The sequence below is a fragment of the Lepisosteus platostomus genome, chromosome 3, assembly GCF_059453375.1.
Source record: "Lepisosteus platostomus isolate fLepPlt1 chromosome 3, fLepPlt1.hap1, whole genome shotgun sequence".
In the NCBI taxonomy this organism is placed as follows: domain Eukaryota; kingdom Metazoa; phylum Chordata; class Actinopteri; order Semionotiformes; family Lepisosteidae; genus Lepisosteus; species Lepisosteus platostomus.
This window is the reverse complement of record NC_142613.1, coordinates 31,227,997-31,243,741: the sequence shown is the minus strand read 5'-3', so window position 1 is coordinate 31,243,741 and position 15,745 is coordinate 31,227,997. Positions and strand designations below refer to the sequence as shown.

General features: G+C 37.1%; 1 protein-coding gene across 17 annotated transcripts in view; it reads left to right on the top strand.

The window, feature by feature from the left end:
• The window catches only part of otofa (otoferlin a), a 176,170-nt gene that overhangs the window by 128,825 nt on the left and 31,600 nt on the right, over positions 1-15,745 (top strand). For 9 of the 17 annotated variants that reach the window (XM_088625205.1, XM_088625201.1, XM_088625216.1 and 6 more), the window contains 12 exons: positions 93-209; positions 1,827-1,979; positions 2,183-2,372; positions 2,718-2,842; positions 3,219-3,353; positions 8,086-8,247; positions 9,496-9,567; positions 11,625-11,744; positions 12,548-12,709; positions 13,170-13,332; positions 14,604-14,734; positions 15,540-15,569. In XM_088625205.1, the coding sequence (XP_088481331.1) occupies positions 93-209; positions 1,827-1,979; positions 2,183-2,372; positions 2,718-2,842; positions 3,219-3,353; positions 8,086-8,247; positions 9,496-9,567; positions 11,625-11,744; positions 12,548-12,709; positions 13,170-13,332; positions 14,604-14,734; positions 15,540-15,569 (1,560 nt within the window). The remainder of the gene's footprint in view (positions 1-92; positions 210-1,826; positions 1,980-2,182; positions 2,373-2,717; positions 2,843-3,218; positions 3,354-8,085; positions 8,248-9,495; positions 9,568-11,624; positions 11,745-12,547; positions 12,710-13,169; positions 13,333-14,603; positions 14,735-15,539; positions 15,570-15,745) is intronic. The other 8 variants (XM_088625213.1, XM_088625218.1, XM_088625214.1 and 5 more) reach the window with 5 other exon arrangements.

The following is a 15,745-nucleotide window of genomic DNA, read 5'->3' as shown; positions in this document are numbered from 1 at the left end:
CAGATTATTTAATGAATATGTCTCATAATGTTACTTTTAAGCAACATCCTTTCTGTTAAATATGTTGTACTTCTCTTGCTTCCTACGTGTAGGAAAATATGGGTCAGCAGGCAAAGACTATCCGATCCCAAGTGAAGAAGAACACTGTCAAAGACAAGCTAAAATTGGTGCAGAACTTCCTGCAGAAGTTAAGATTCCTAGCAGATGAGGTAAAGTTGAATCAGCCTATACCTACAGTAGATGCAAAAAGACTTATAGAGTGATGAAAAAGTAAGTACACCCCTTTAAGATTTTATGGTTTAGGTTATTTAGGCATATTTGACCTTCACCTAGTCCTTAGCAGGTCCTTAAATGAGATATACTGTACTAAACCCATTTAACAAATGACACACAAACGCTCTACTTTGTAATTATTTATTGATAAGAAAATACACCAGTATTTACTGTAATATCTTTGTGTGAAAAAGTAAGTGCACTTCGATTCAGTCAGTTGTGACACCCCTTTAAGCAGCAATAACTTGAATTAAACATTTCCTGTAAAAGTTGATGAGTCTCTCACTTTGTCTGGGAGGAATTCTGGTCTGTTCTTCCTTACAAACATGCTCCAGTTCTGTAATATTTGAGGACTTCTGGCAATCCTTCCATGAGTTACCACAATGAGAAAGGCCTTTAGATACCTGGATATAACCTTTAGGTTCTTTGAGACTTCTAAGAGAGTTGTACGGTCAGATCATGGAGAGAATTTGATAGGACAGACACTCCTGGGAAGATTGGCAATTGTCTTGAGTTTTGTCCATTTGTTGATTATCTTTCTGACTTCGGAATAATGGACTTCATATCGTTTGGAAATGGCTTTGTAACTCTTCCCCGACTGATAAGCAGCAACATTTGTTTCTGTAACACTGTGACAGATTTTGTTTTACCTGAGCATGATGTGTAACCACAAACCTGAGTGCTTAAGACCACACTAACAATGTTTCTGATTTCATATACAGGTAAAAACACTTCCAGGTGGTCTACTATACATTTGCACATGTTTTGGTGCTCCTGGTCCTGCATACCTTCTTAAATGAGATGGTAGAACTAAGGGTGCACTTACCTTTTCACATTAGGATATTGAATGCTGGATGATTTTTTTAAAAGAAATAATGACAAAGTGGGTTTTTCTGCATTATTTGTAAAGTGAGGTTAGTTTGTTTTTCTACTCTTAGGACTTCGTGAATACTAGGTGAATGTCACATACAGTAGGTCAAAATGTGTTAAACCATACAATCTTAAGGAGGTGTTCCTTAGTTTTTCACCACACTGTAGGTGTTTGGGCTTTCTGCTTGGCCAGCTGGTAAAGGTGATCACTCTGAATGTAAATTGAGCTTTCTGGTCCAGACATAGCAGGTTCCAGTCTGGGTCCTGTCACTATCTGACAGTGACCAGGATTCCCAAGTGCAAGCATAACTGGGGAAGAGTTGGAGTTCGTCAGGTTCTCTTTGCTTCTAGCAAAATAGCAACCTGGACCTGCAGGTTTTCCAGTAAAGAATGTGCCTTTTCTCTAAACAAGGGTTAATCTAATCAATGCTCAACTCATAGCATGTCAAATGATCAAAGGTGTAGTGGGTCAGCAGGTGGAAGGAGCCTGCCTATGCTTTCTCATTTTCCTCTTCTCAGTTCAGAACTTAATTATTTTAGCTAAGATCTAACATAAAAATAATCGCTTTAGTTGATTTAATTGTCATTCCAGAGAGCACTTTTATTGTTTATGACTCAGTAAGGTTATTGTTTTCATACAACAGAGTACCGTGTGTAAAATAAACTTTTTTTTTATTTTTAAGCCTCAACACAGCATTCCAGATGTCTTCATCTGGATGATGAGTAACAATAAGCGTATTGCATATGCACGGATTCCCTCCAAAGACATCCTGTACTCTATTGTTGATGAAGAGAGTGGGAGAGACTGTGGAAAAGTCAAAACTGTCTTCTTAAAGGTATTGTTTTTGGGCTTCTGTTTACGTTTTCCCCACATGCATTTCATAAACTTTGTGTCTGGCATCTAGAAAGAGCAATTTTCTGTACCTGGCACAGAAAGAGCAATTATATTCAGCCTCTGCAGCACAGCTGATTGTATTGTTCTTTTCCTCCGTGCTGTACTCGTTAGAGTTTACTCACTTTATCTTTCCGCCATTAACAGCTTCCTGGTAAGAAAGGATTTGGTCCTGCTGGCTGGACAGTGCAAGCCAAAATGGAGATGTACCTTTGGCTGGGTCTCAACAAACAGCGGAAGGATTTCCTGAGTGGCCTTCCCAATGGATTTGAGGAGAACAAGACAGTGAAAGGCCCTGGACTGCAGTCCTTCCCTCCCATCAGCCTCACCTACACCAGTGAGTGTGTTGATGCTCTGCACTGTGTGTTGTATCGTGACCTGAGGTGAGGTGTTGTTACAGAGAATTGCCTGATAAGGAATAGATCCCCGCCGACCCCTCACACTTTTCTGACTAGTGTCACTCCCTCCCTCGCTGCCCATTACCTATGATTGCAATGGAATTATGATTGCAAACTAATCTGAGCTCAGCTCATAAAGACAGCATGACTTAATAAATATACTATAGGAAAGAAAATCAAAAAAAGGTTGAAATGAAGAGGTAGAGGGAAAAGTTGAGTGGATGTGTGCAGGAGAGAGACAGTCCTGCTTGTCATTTCATCTCCGTGTTGACATTTTCCCACAGTGAAACAGGTGTTCCAGCTGAGAGTTCACATGTACCAGGCGCGCAGCCTGTTTGCAGCAGACAGCAGTGGCCTGTCTGACCCCTTCGGAAGAGTCTTCTTCTCTACACACAGTCAGTGCACTGAGGTAAGGAGAAAACCCTGTGTCCATGTCTTTGTTAACTCTTAAAGAACCACCAAGCTGATGTTGAACAAGAAGGTCTGTGTCATATTAAATGGCTGACAGAATCAGATAAACCTCTGTTGGCACAGAGTGATTCTACTTGATGATTTTACTTTACTTTTCATGTAATGTCCTATTGAAATTTTAACCCAAAAACATTTTTGTAACACATGCAGAGAATGTGCCTACTATGGTTTAACCTGTTCACACCAGGAGTGAAAATGTGCCTAAATAAAGTACATGTAATGAAGAACGTCAAGTATACCCCAGGGAATGTTTTTCTGTCGCCTTTTTGGATACAGAGTTCCCATTATCATGACTGTTCTTATTCCTCAAACAGGTCTTGAATGAGACTTTGTGTCCTACCTGGGATCAGCTGCTGGTGTTTGATAATGTAGAGCTGTATGGTGAGGCCAGCGAATTGAGGGATGATCCTCCCATCATTGTCATTGAGATCTATGACCAGGACACTGTGGTGCGTACTTCATATAATGGGTTTACTTTAGAATACATGTATTTTGATTAAAAGAACAATGGTTCATATGAAAAAATAGAATAAAATAGGAGTTATTATCATATAAGGTCTTCTTCAAGAATTAATAAACCATATACTCTCCACAAACATTGGTTTAACAGATTTAGAATGTTTTTGACTGTATTGGAGGAATGCTCAATTGAATTTCAAACAAATATTTGTCACAACAGTACCATACTTTCAATGAGATCTCTCGTCCAGACCTAAGCCCTGCTGTTGTCCTCGCCTGGATCAGCAGGCAGGGAGGAAGAGGGCTTGGTTTGCCTTATTGTGCCATGGTGACCCCTAGTGGTTCTACTGGTTAACTGTATTTTTTAAGTGGCAAAATGATCATCACTTTTAATTTTTCTTTTCGCTTTTCATTTTGTTGCTTTGAGGCTTCGTTAACATGACCAGTCAACCTTGGCTGAGCACATTTCCCTTTCTGGCATTGAACTGCAGTTAAAAAAACACGAGATTGAAATCTTCTGAAATGACACCAACTGTGAATTAAAAAACAAAAGTGGTCCCATCATCACAGAACACTTCAATGTGTTTGTGTAGCCCCAAAGTTTAAAGTAAACTTAAGGTTAGCTTGGTGTCAGTTAGATTGGTTAAAACATTCCATTGTAAAAACTAATTACAAGGTTAGATCTGTAATTACAAAGTTAGATTCAAAAACATTTTAAGGATCCCCAGTCCTCTCATGTAGTCTTACCAAAAATGTAACCTAATTTTTCTCTTGTTCTGCTTCAGACTTTGAAGTTTATGTATTATACATGTGATCAAATATTTATTCTTATGGTTTTTTGTTTGGGGGCTCAGGGACTCTTCACAGCTGTGCTTGTATTTTAGCTTTACGCTTTCGTAATGATGTGACGGAAAGAAATATTCAGTCACTTATTATGTACCAATTTCAAAATGTTTTAAATTAGCTTTTAGTTCTCTGAATATGTGCTACTGTATATAAGAGTGTACAGGATTTTCTTCACTTCCTACCATTCGTTCCAGTTGACTTACACATCTATACAGCTGAGACTACAGGGTCCTTCTTTCTGAAATGGTAACTGAAGCAGTCATGTCAGCCTTCAGAGACAATTGAAGTATTCTATTGGGCAGTTTTCTGTTGTGTTGCCATCTGCACCCAAACCCTGGGACACTGCGAAACATCGGGGCTTTCACATGCCTGTCAGAAAGCTGGCACTTTTTAACACTGTTACTTAATAAGACATTATGAAGTTCAGAAGTCACTGTTCATTGTCTGAATTGTTAAACAAAAATAAGTCGATTGCTTCATGGTATAACTGTGGCATTTTTATAAACAATCTCAGCTACAGAGTTTCTTTAGAGAATGAATAAATGTCATATTCCCTTTTTAGAAGGCAGATGCTGTAGGTATCGCCATCCTATTCTATCTCATTTGGTGACTTGGATTGTGGAATATTTGCCCTCCAGAAATAACAAATGAATGTGAGCAGTGAAGCCAGACAGTGTAAAATGTAACCAGGATTATGGTGCCAGATGATACACATGGTGTTTCTGATTTGCTAGCTATTAATTAAAGCATATATTGTATATCAGATGTTAATGCCATTGTTTTGTTGTTTGGCTGAGCTGAGTCAAACTTGAAAATGTTTTAATGTTTGTTCTATTGTCTGATTGCATATTTATTCTTATTTAAATTCACACTAATTCTGGATGTCCTTGGGCTAAGTAGAGTGTGAACTCTCTTTAAGCTGGAAGTAGTGCAGTCACGCTCAAAGGCGCTTTCAATAGAGTAGACCATGTGCTTCAAGGCATGCAACAGATGTGATATGTCACATAATTCCATTTTCAGGATTTGGGTGCCTTTCCTAAAAGTGCTCAGAAGTCTTTCTATATAGATGTACATTCTAAAAGTGAACATGCAATACATGGATCAGACGGTATCAGTAATGTGCCTATGAAAAAAATATCAATTGAAGTCACAGGTTGTGGAAGGCTTTTTGAAAGTCACAGACACAAGAAAAACTGGAAAGATCAGATGAAATGAGAAGATAAACCCAGAGCCATAGTTCAGAGTTTGTTTCCATCTTATGGCTAGACCTGAGTGACCTTATAGTCATAGTGGAAATTGACACTTGACACTTTAAAATAGCTCACCTTTAAACATGCATTAATCATTTAGCCATTTGTTATAGTGTAATTTAATACTTTTTCCCAAATGAAAACAATAACACTAAAATAAATAAATTTCTGTTGTTACATTTAAAATGTATATTTAATATATTTAACCGCATTTGTTCCCCTGAACATGCTCAACAACACAGAAAGAGATTAATAAGCCAGATGTTTACAAAGACATTTACAGTAGCTGTTGTCTTGTCAGACCACAGTCCCTGGCATCACTAAAATGAGCTGACAGACAGATACTATTAAACTGAGTACAGCAGCTGTATCACTGAGTGTCGGTATCCCAAGCTGATGAGCAGGACCGTCATGACTGTTGTGAGAAAGTTAGTGCTTGATATGAACACTCACTAGACAGCCAATACCTTGTTAAAGAGAAATACTTTATTGCTCTAATAATTTGCAAGACTCCCCAGTAAAAGCTCAATGATGATTCATTTTGACAATGTTAGGTTAGGTGAATGCTTCATTCAGAGAAGTGTAACCCTTTAAATGTCGCTAGCAAATACCTAGAGGTGAAATATATTGACTTTGAAGCGAACTGAATGATTCTGGATACAGTCATGACAAAGTCATAAGATCATATCACTGTTGCATCCCTTCTGCTGCTGTTGTTTTGCTGATGTGTTAGATAGTAGAGCAGTGACTCTCCATAACCACTTGACTGCATGAGTGGCAGAAGCATGTGGTTTACACCAAGCAGCACTGGGTCAGTTTGTAAACAATTTCTTTCAAACCCTCCAATTGGTTTGTGTTCAATTCTGCAGCTTTAGGGCAAGAAGTAACCTAACAACCAGAAGCTGAATAGAAAGTAACAAGTAGTTAAATAGAGAATATAAGTTAAAGAAATTAATACAACTTAAAAGATGAGTAAAATGAAAGCATTGTAAAAATATAAACTTGTTAACTCTATAGGAAATGGCTATTTTCTTTGGTAACATTTCCCCAGTTTCTAACAAGTAATCAAGTACTGTGTATGCCCATTTGTGATGAACAGATGGTGTATGATATTGTGGTATCATGTAGGGGGCTATGATTATGTAATTATGTATGTAGTGCAATAATGGAATAGTTATGCAATAATGCTGATTAAATAAGATTACATTTCAGCTCTTTGATGTTTTTGAGATTTCCTACTGATACATTAGTCATTTTGTATCAGTCCTTTTTATATGATCTCTATTTTGTAGGACAAAACGTAACCTTTTAGCTTTATGAATATGTGGAAAGGAATATGTAATGACAAGGAACTCCTGACAACGACAATTAGATATAATTACAAATCTGCTTAAAGTAAAGATAATGGCTTATCCATGTGATGGGTAAGCTACTTCAATGTTTTTTTCTTGGCTGCTCATAAGTAGTATACTTTGAGTTGCTGCAATCAAGAGTTTGATGGTAAATGTGAATTAAAGACTGTTTAAATGACAAGTGTGATTTCTATTCACAGACACTAAGCTGTCAAAGTTTTTGTGATGGTAGAAAACTAATGGAGGCTTGGAATAACTTATTACTTATAAAATATGCATTGAAAATCTTAATTGTATCTAAGAAGTCTTTTGCACAGAAATGTGTAGTCTGTTAATGAGTTAACTTAGAAAAGGGAATGTACTTAGAACTTGGCTTGAACTTGTAGAACCCCTAAAGTTGTAGAATTAAAAAAAAGATTAAGGAGGTTTTAATGCTTTTCTATTTCTCAAAAATGTGAATCCATTGATGTGCTCAAGCTGCCCTAAAGCTCTTGCAGTAAAGTGGTTATCAACTTAATGTCTATGTGTTTTTAAAGTAGTCAGTATCTTTTTGTTTTTGACATTGTTTTTTAAAGCATGCCTTTTTATGTATATTATTTTTCACAATTGTTCAACAATAACCTTGTTTTACTACACAACTTTCTGTTTTTACTACAGAATAATGTTAACTACAAAGAATTCTGAAGGTTGGGAATAACACCAATTATTTTACCAATGTTATAAGGAATTTAAAACAACATTCCTGCTAATCATTAAAAAATATATATGTATCTTGCTTTCCTAAGATAAAATTTAACTAATATCCCAATTTGTATCAGCAGTTTTCAGTTGTATTACTATTTTTTATAAATAGTGTTTAAAAATGTTTTACAGCTATTTACCAACTAATCTTTGAAATAAAACAACAGTGTACAAATTATCACTTGCCAATTGCATATCCTACGGCTCATAATACTGTACTGTATGTGCCTAAAGGCCTGCTAAGTGAGCCATAATAGAAGGTATAAATTATTTTCAGATTAAAAATACAGCACTATGGACACCATAGTAATGGACTAGTGCAGTTAATTGCATCGTCCTTTTTTTGTAATTAAATTCTGCATAAAAAATTCTGAATAAAACTAATGTCATATATACAGTATCTACTTCATGCTCCCATATTTTTGTTCATGTAGTGCAACGTTTTACTTTTTTTCTTTTTGTTTGCTTGTATGTTTCTGGTTGGGCTGAAAATGGTGGTTTGACTGTGAACTTGTTTTACTTTGCTATTTTAGGGCAAAGCTGAATTCATAGGTAGGACTTTTGCCAAGCCAATGACAAAAATGTCCGACGAGCACTACGGTCCTCCACGCTTCCCCCCTCAACTGGAGTACTACCAGATTTACCGGGGAAACTTCACTGCAGGGGACCTGCTCGCAGCCTTCGAGCTCCTGCAGGTGCGTAGGTCTGGACTGAGAACGCCGGATACGCGTGAGAGTGCCCTACTCTGAGGCCTGTACAGATACAGTAACAAAACTGTACAAGCATGCGCATTGGGGATTTCTTTTTTATATTAGCATACATCTTCTTAGGCCTTCTGTTTGCCTGATAGAGAAAACAAGTACTACCTGAACAACCAGGGATGAACAGTGTCTAACAGACAGACGTTTGCTGTCTATTTAAATCTTGGACATGCTTAAATATCTCCTAAAATACAATGCAAAACACAACACAGTGTGCTCACATGGATATGTCTCACAAATCCACCTTGTTATTCATTACAATTCACTATTATTACATATATATAACCATATGGTATAACCATTACATTCTTTTCAGAATTTAAATTAAATTTATAAATGTATAAAGTTAATTCATGACAGAAGGAGAATGAAGCAGAGCACAAAGAATTAGCAAGAAACAAGACTTGTGTTTAATTTAAAATTCAGTTTAAGGCTACTTTGTCCTACATATAATGCATATTTTCCACACAGCTGGGGTGAGTGTTAGAACATGTGGCTAAAATCCATTTAGATGTGTTATTGTTTGGTTTAAATGCCATGGAATATAAGTATCAGTGAGTTGTAAAAAAATATGTCTTAGCTCAAACAGTTAGAGAAATAATCCTTCATAAGAACGAGTTAGAGACAAGTACTTTAAAACTTGTTTGCTTAAATATGTGTCACCCATGCGAGAACTAAAGAAATATTAGCAATTTCATCAAGAATAGTAAGGGTATCATTAGGTTTTAGTTTCTATGCTCTTTCAGTCCAGGTCTAACTCACATAAGGGATCCTAGTACAAATGAATTTTTACAATCAATAAACATAAACATATAGTCTTTATTATTTTGATATTTTATGGTGATGCAGTACAGTATGTAGAGCTAATGGCTAAAAATTCAGAGCATGAGCATGAGTGACTTTCAGAATATCACGTATAACAGCTACATAGTTTGTTATTAATGATTGATTGCCTGAAAGAATGGTTACATGCATCCTGTAAGCTAAATACATGATCCTCTCTACATGCTGGTTTAACTGTTGTGTTCTCTGCTGCTGACAGAAACAGGACAGGCTCGTCTTTCTCTGCTCCTCGTCTCCAGTTTCTCTGAATCAGCCTGCTTTCCTCAGAGGTTCTCTTCTGCTGTGACTCTCTGTCTTGTTTTCCTGTGTCCCCATTTGCTCATCCTATCATCTTCCAAGGTTCCTTATGACGAAGAGGAAATTAGAAGAGCTTTACTGGCTGTCAATGATTTTGCTGTGCCTCAGATTAAGGTGCTTTACATCTCACCCATCTCTTGGTCACTTCTCACTTTGCTGCTCTCCTGTCATTCTAACTGTCATCTGGCTATGTAGGCTGATCCATCTGCAATCCATCTGTCTTTCCGAAGAGCTACTATAAAAACTGTAAAAAGATTTGCATATTAAATGTCCTTTGCTTGGGATTTGTAAGACTTTACTAAGCAACTGTTTAATTATCAGAAAGAAGCAGAAAAGTATATGTTCTATGAAATTATTTTCATATGTGCTTTGCTTTTCATTGTGGTAATTGGCAGGTTAATGCTATGTCCTACGTGATTTGTGGGTTAAGAGTTGGTTTTTGGGCAGCACAGTGGAGCAGTAATTAACATTGCTGCCTTGCAGTGTTGGGGCCCTGGGCTCAATTCTACCTCTATTCTACTCAATCTACGTGGAGTTTGTATGTTCTCCACATGTTCAAGTAGGTTTCCTACAGGTGCTTCAGTGTCCTCCCACAGTCCAAAGAAGTACTGGTATGTTAATTGGCTTCTGGGAAAATTGGCCCTGGTGTGAGTGTGTGCGTGTTTGTGTCTGTGTGTGCCCTGCGGTGGACTGGCGTCCCATCCAGGGTGTATCCTGCCTTACTCCTGTTGCTTACCAGGATGGGCTCTGGCAACCCTGCTACCTGCAATACAGATTGGATATAAAGGTAGAAAAAAAGATGTGTGGATGTGTGTTTCCACAGTTAATGATAGTTATAAAATTATTTGAAAATATTAAATTTTCTGGGTGGCACAGTGGTGTGGAAGTTAGCATTGCTGCCTCACAACGCTTGGCCTGTGATACCCTTTGATGGACTGGCATCCCAGCCAGGGTGTATCCTGCCTTATGCCCTTGGACGGCTGAGTTATGCTCCTGTTCAGTACTCGACTGAGGGTAGATGGATGAATGTTAAAAAAGGCTGCCAGTTTTCTCCGGATTTTATCAATCTATAACTTGGTTGACGGAAAACTGATGTTGATTGTTATTTATTTACCAATAAAAGATATATATGATTCAGAAATCCCCTACATTAGCCCATGACAAGAAATGCAAAAGTAACTTGGATATGTCATATGAAACATTTCAGATTTTATTTGCATGTAATTTCACATAATGTATATAACTGTATATACTGTATATGCTTGTGCAGGTATACTGTATGTTATTTAATTCAAAAGATATGTAGAGGCATAGAGAATTGTACATTAATTTTTTTGTTTTACCATTACTCCCATTGTAATAAAGAGCTATTAGCTTCTTAAACAACAAACTTTTGATTAACTTTTGACTATTTAATTTAAGTCCCAGTAAGTGAGTCACACACAAAGAGTTGTTTAGACCTTTTAGGTACTGCAAATTCCAAAATTCCAAAATTGTAGCTCTACAGTACTGACACATGTCCTATGAACTTCACCTCTAGGATATAAGGCTGAAGTGGTAGCTTGATTCTGGATCATCAGTTGACAAAGTTGAATGACATACCAAAGGCCCATGTAAAGACACTAAAATAAGTAGACACTAAATAAGTAGGTTACAATATAGTCATTTCTAGTTGTATAAACAGTATTTAGAATTCTACATGATATGGCCCACATGGAAAAAAACACATATTGAAAGCATATTGTTTGGCAATTAATTTAGATACTGTGTGTCAGTTTTAAAATGCCCTTGACAAGAAATCTAATTGACAGCTTCAGTATTATTTATTGAGCTATCATGATTTAAGGTAATTGATACTAATAAAACCACATATAATAGCTTAAGACATAGCTATATTTTTATCAGCCAAGACAAAAAAGGTGAATGCTTTCCATAGTGAGTTTAAATCAAAGGGAATCTGTATCTTTCTAACTAGAAAGTGCATATTATTCTAACTGAAAGATTCTATATGTATCATCTGTTATTACTATTTTTAATTACACCAATAGTTTGAATGGAAAATTGATTTATGGGACTCTGTTTTCCCTTGAACTTGAATTCTGTACCTGTATTAACTGACACAGAGAGATTCTCAGGGGCATTGTGGATAATTCATTTTATAATTTTCCCAGATTGGCCCAGCTGGGAAAGCCGACCTGCCTCCCATCGAGGGCCCAACAGATTCCGATCGAGGTCCCATAATGCCTGTTCCCTTAGGCATCCGACCTGTCTTGAGCAAATACAGGATTGAGGTGAGAAGAGCATCATTCACTAGTGCCTTGTGAGCCATGACTTCCTGTCACATGTTCTGGCTGTTATAAAGAGAACAGCTCTCTCACATTTCTGTTCACTTTCTGTAGCTTTCATTGCCAGCAGACTCAAAATTCAAATTTTACTTTAAGGCTTTCTGCTTCTTTGTGCTTTCCCAAACTGTGTGTTCAAATGTGCATGCAAAGAATTGATTATAGTAGCCTTCTTCTCAGTGGTTTTTCCTCTCAGTGATTTTTCAAACCAGCTTATGTCTCTTGAGTGTGTCTAGTTGGATTTTCCTGATTCTGTATTCAGAGACAAATGAGGTACTTCATATGTTGGCCTTTTAACAAAAAGTGCTGTTTTTTAAATAAAACAGCATCAGAAACACTTTTATATCTAGTTTGTTAATATTTCACTTTACACAGCATTTAACAGAATTCTTATTATAAAAACTGCTATATTCTTTAGTTAGCACACCTAGATTGCCATGCTCCTACTCTATGTAACTTCTAATGTTTATGCAACAGATGCAGTGTTAATATTATTATAATAATTAGTATAATAGATGATTTGGTATAATCAGGCTGAGCAGACTAGATAAGTTTGTCTTTTACAGAGCATGATCTTCTCTGTGGAAGTGGGTGGCAATGAACACTATGCTCTGCCAGTTATCAATACTCAGTTTTGGCAAGTGTGGTTTAAGATATTAATATTTCAGTTGGAGAGAGATCATATAGCTTAGTACTCAGTTCAACCTCTCAGACCTCTTGCTGCCTTACAAAAAACTTATCTCTGCCACCAGGTGTTGTTCTGGGGCCTGAGAGACCTGAAGAGGGTGAACTTGGCCCAGGTGGACAGACCCCGAGTTGACATTGAGTGTGCAGGGAAGGGAGTCCAGTCAGCACTCATTCAAAACTACAAGAAAAACCCCAATTTCAGCACTCTGGTCAAGTGGTTTGAAGTTGTGAGTATCTTTAAAGTTCCTGAGATCAAGTATAATTTTCATTTTAATTAATGAAATTTATTAGTATTCGTATTCAGAGTGTTTTAGAGATTTAACTATAAAGAGACTTTCCAGCTTTACTTCTATAAAAAATCTGCTTCCACTGAATTCTAGACAAGATTCTTTGCTGTCATTTCTATACTGTACAGAAAACAATAGCTATTATTGACATGTCAAGCCTACTGTTTTCCTTTCAACAGACTAAAGGCAATTTAGTAAGTCTTTTGCTATCTTTGTCACACAACAAAGAAAGCCTGATACCTCATTTTCAAGTAAAATGTCAAAAACATTAGATGCTAATGACTTCTAACTCCCTGTAATAGCTTCTGAGTATTGAAATTCCAGACAGAAACTGTATAATTGCTTTGCATTTGTTAATTCAGACATCTTGTTTTCCTCATCAATAATTATCTGCCCAAAGGATCTACCAGAAAACGAGCTGCTCCATCCCCCCCTGAACATCCGAGTTGTGGATTGCAGAGCCTTTGGACGCTACACCCTGGTGGGATCTCATGCAGTCACTTCCCTCCGCAAATTCATTTACAGGGCCCCAGACAAGAATGCCAACAACTGGGCCACAGCAGGTACATGGCTGGAACGGCGCTGCCTGGGGCCATGTCCCCACACACAGCAGTGTCTTGAGCCAGGACTTACAGTAGTGCTTCTCGGGACAGCCACACCTGCTGGTTTTCCTTCTTCATGAGATCTCAGTTACTGTACTCTACATACCTGAAATCTCCTTTTACCTAATAATAGGAATGTAATTTTTTTCAGCTCCGAAACATGATTGACCTTTAATAAATTTCACACATACCTTTCAATCTTCATTTTTTCAGTAGGACAAAAAAAAGAAAAGTTCAAATTAAAGCTTCAGTTAATCTAATAACCCAACTGGAATGATAACCAGCAGGTATGTGTAGTAGGTCTTCACATCCAGGGCTAGAAACACTGCTTTAGGATATTGCCACTATGGCTTTTCTGAACTACAGTAAGAAAATGATTAATTAATTAATTTTGAACAGACCAGAATTGCATATTTAATCCATATTCACTCACAACTAAGGTTCCATACTTTTGGTGTTGATTTTTTAACCAACAGTGCTGGATAATTAATTAGCAGGTATATGTTTTTTTCACTGAGCCAATCTTGAGAAAAGTATTCATTGCCCTCTGGGCCTAGAATGTTTTTATATTACTTATAATTTCTTTACAATTGCACTTTTGACTGTTGTATACTATATAAATCTCAACTTTGTTGAAATCAATGGCTGTTGGAAGGTCTCACTGAAATACTGGTGAAAATAAACACATAACTATATCTGAATAACACATTAATAAATTACACGTAGGACTGAATTGAGAAACTCTGGATAATGATAATCTGGGAAAATTATAAAATGAATTGATGTCGCCATCGCCTGTTTTTTGACTTAAGGAACTGATCAAGTAAAACAGAATTTTGGTTGTTTAGGTTTTACTGAGAAGGGGGTAAGTTGAAAGGAACATTTTGTGATAAAAAATAAACATTTAAAGCATGGAACCCTACTTGCAACTACAGCTGTGTTTATTTTTCACAATAGACACAGTGATTCACGGGAAGAATGACACTGTTTTGCCAGATAAACAAATACTGTATATTAGACTTTTCCACTGTTCCATCATATACTATCAAGCTGTTTTTCTTTTTTGCTGTGTACATTTGCTTTCAGATAGTATAAAGAATTTAGATAACACTTCTTTTTCCTCTGACGTCTTACTCCTACTTACTCCATTCTCTCCATTCTTTTCCTCCTCCTGGCCTACTCTCCTGTTCTCATGTTCTGCCTGTCCCTGGCCACGTACTTCTGTCCTCCAGCTAAACTGATGAATGGCTACATGGCTCTGACAAATGGGAGCCCCTACTCTCACCCCACAGGTGAAATAATAGTCAACATGGAGCCAGAGCCCCCTGTCAAGAAGATGGAAACTGTGGTCAAGCTGGATGCTGTAAGTGACCTGGGCTTCTCTTTGTGATCATGATGGGTGACAGAAGAAACTCTTACAGTGTATTTCAACCAACACAGCTGCCTTTATCGCAGTTTTGGCAGACTCTAATCTTTATACACTTAGCTTATTTTGTAAACATGAAGTGTTTGAAGTTGAAGTGAGCTTGACTAGCTTTGATCTGGCCAAGTAAAAGCTGCACAGGGACTGGCTCAGCAATGTCTTGCTGTCCTTAACCCAGCAGCTAGTTACAATTCTGTAGATTTGGTACGCATGACGAGAGATACAGCTGAGGAGTCTACATGTCACTGATAGTCCCTTCTTCACTCATCCCTGCTGTCCATTACACCACAGGGGTAAGGATGGAATTGGACATTCCAACTGAGACCTTATGCTTTAGAACAAAATGTTCTAATTGTGTTGCCTTCATTCATTGATGAATGTATTTAGTAATATAACGTCTGTTTCTCAAAACAGCTCATTTTAATGTCTCCACCACAGATTCTATTCTACTACCTTAAGACTGGAAAATGAAGTGATTCATAAAACCTCTTAGTTATTCCTAAGGATGGAGGTTTCAGTTATCAATAGCATATGTATATTATGATCCAGAGACATTTCCTTTTTGTCTGTTTTGTGTAAATCACATTCAAAAAAGACAAGTATGAACTGCCATTAAATGTTTGTTTGTACATATAGTATAAGTATTTTTGTGTGGTTGTTGTCTTGTTTGCATGTGTTTATTTTTATTTGGCAGCAGTGATTGCACCTTTAATTTTGTTTTGTCTTTGTGTAACCCCCCCCTCAGACTTCTGATGCTGTTGTTAAAGTTGATGTGGTAAGTCTCACAGTTAAGACTGGGCTTGATTGACATTTGGTGTACCAATCTAGCCATCATTAAACTTGTTATTCTTTTTAGACAACTTTTGAAGGAATAGAGGTTTTCATTACTCTGTTGACACCAGACAGTATCAAATGGCTTCCAAACTTACAAGGACTGTCTAAATATATAAG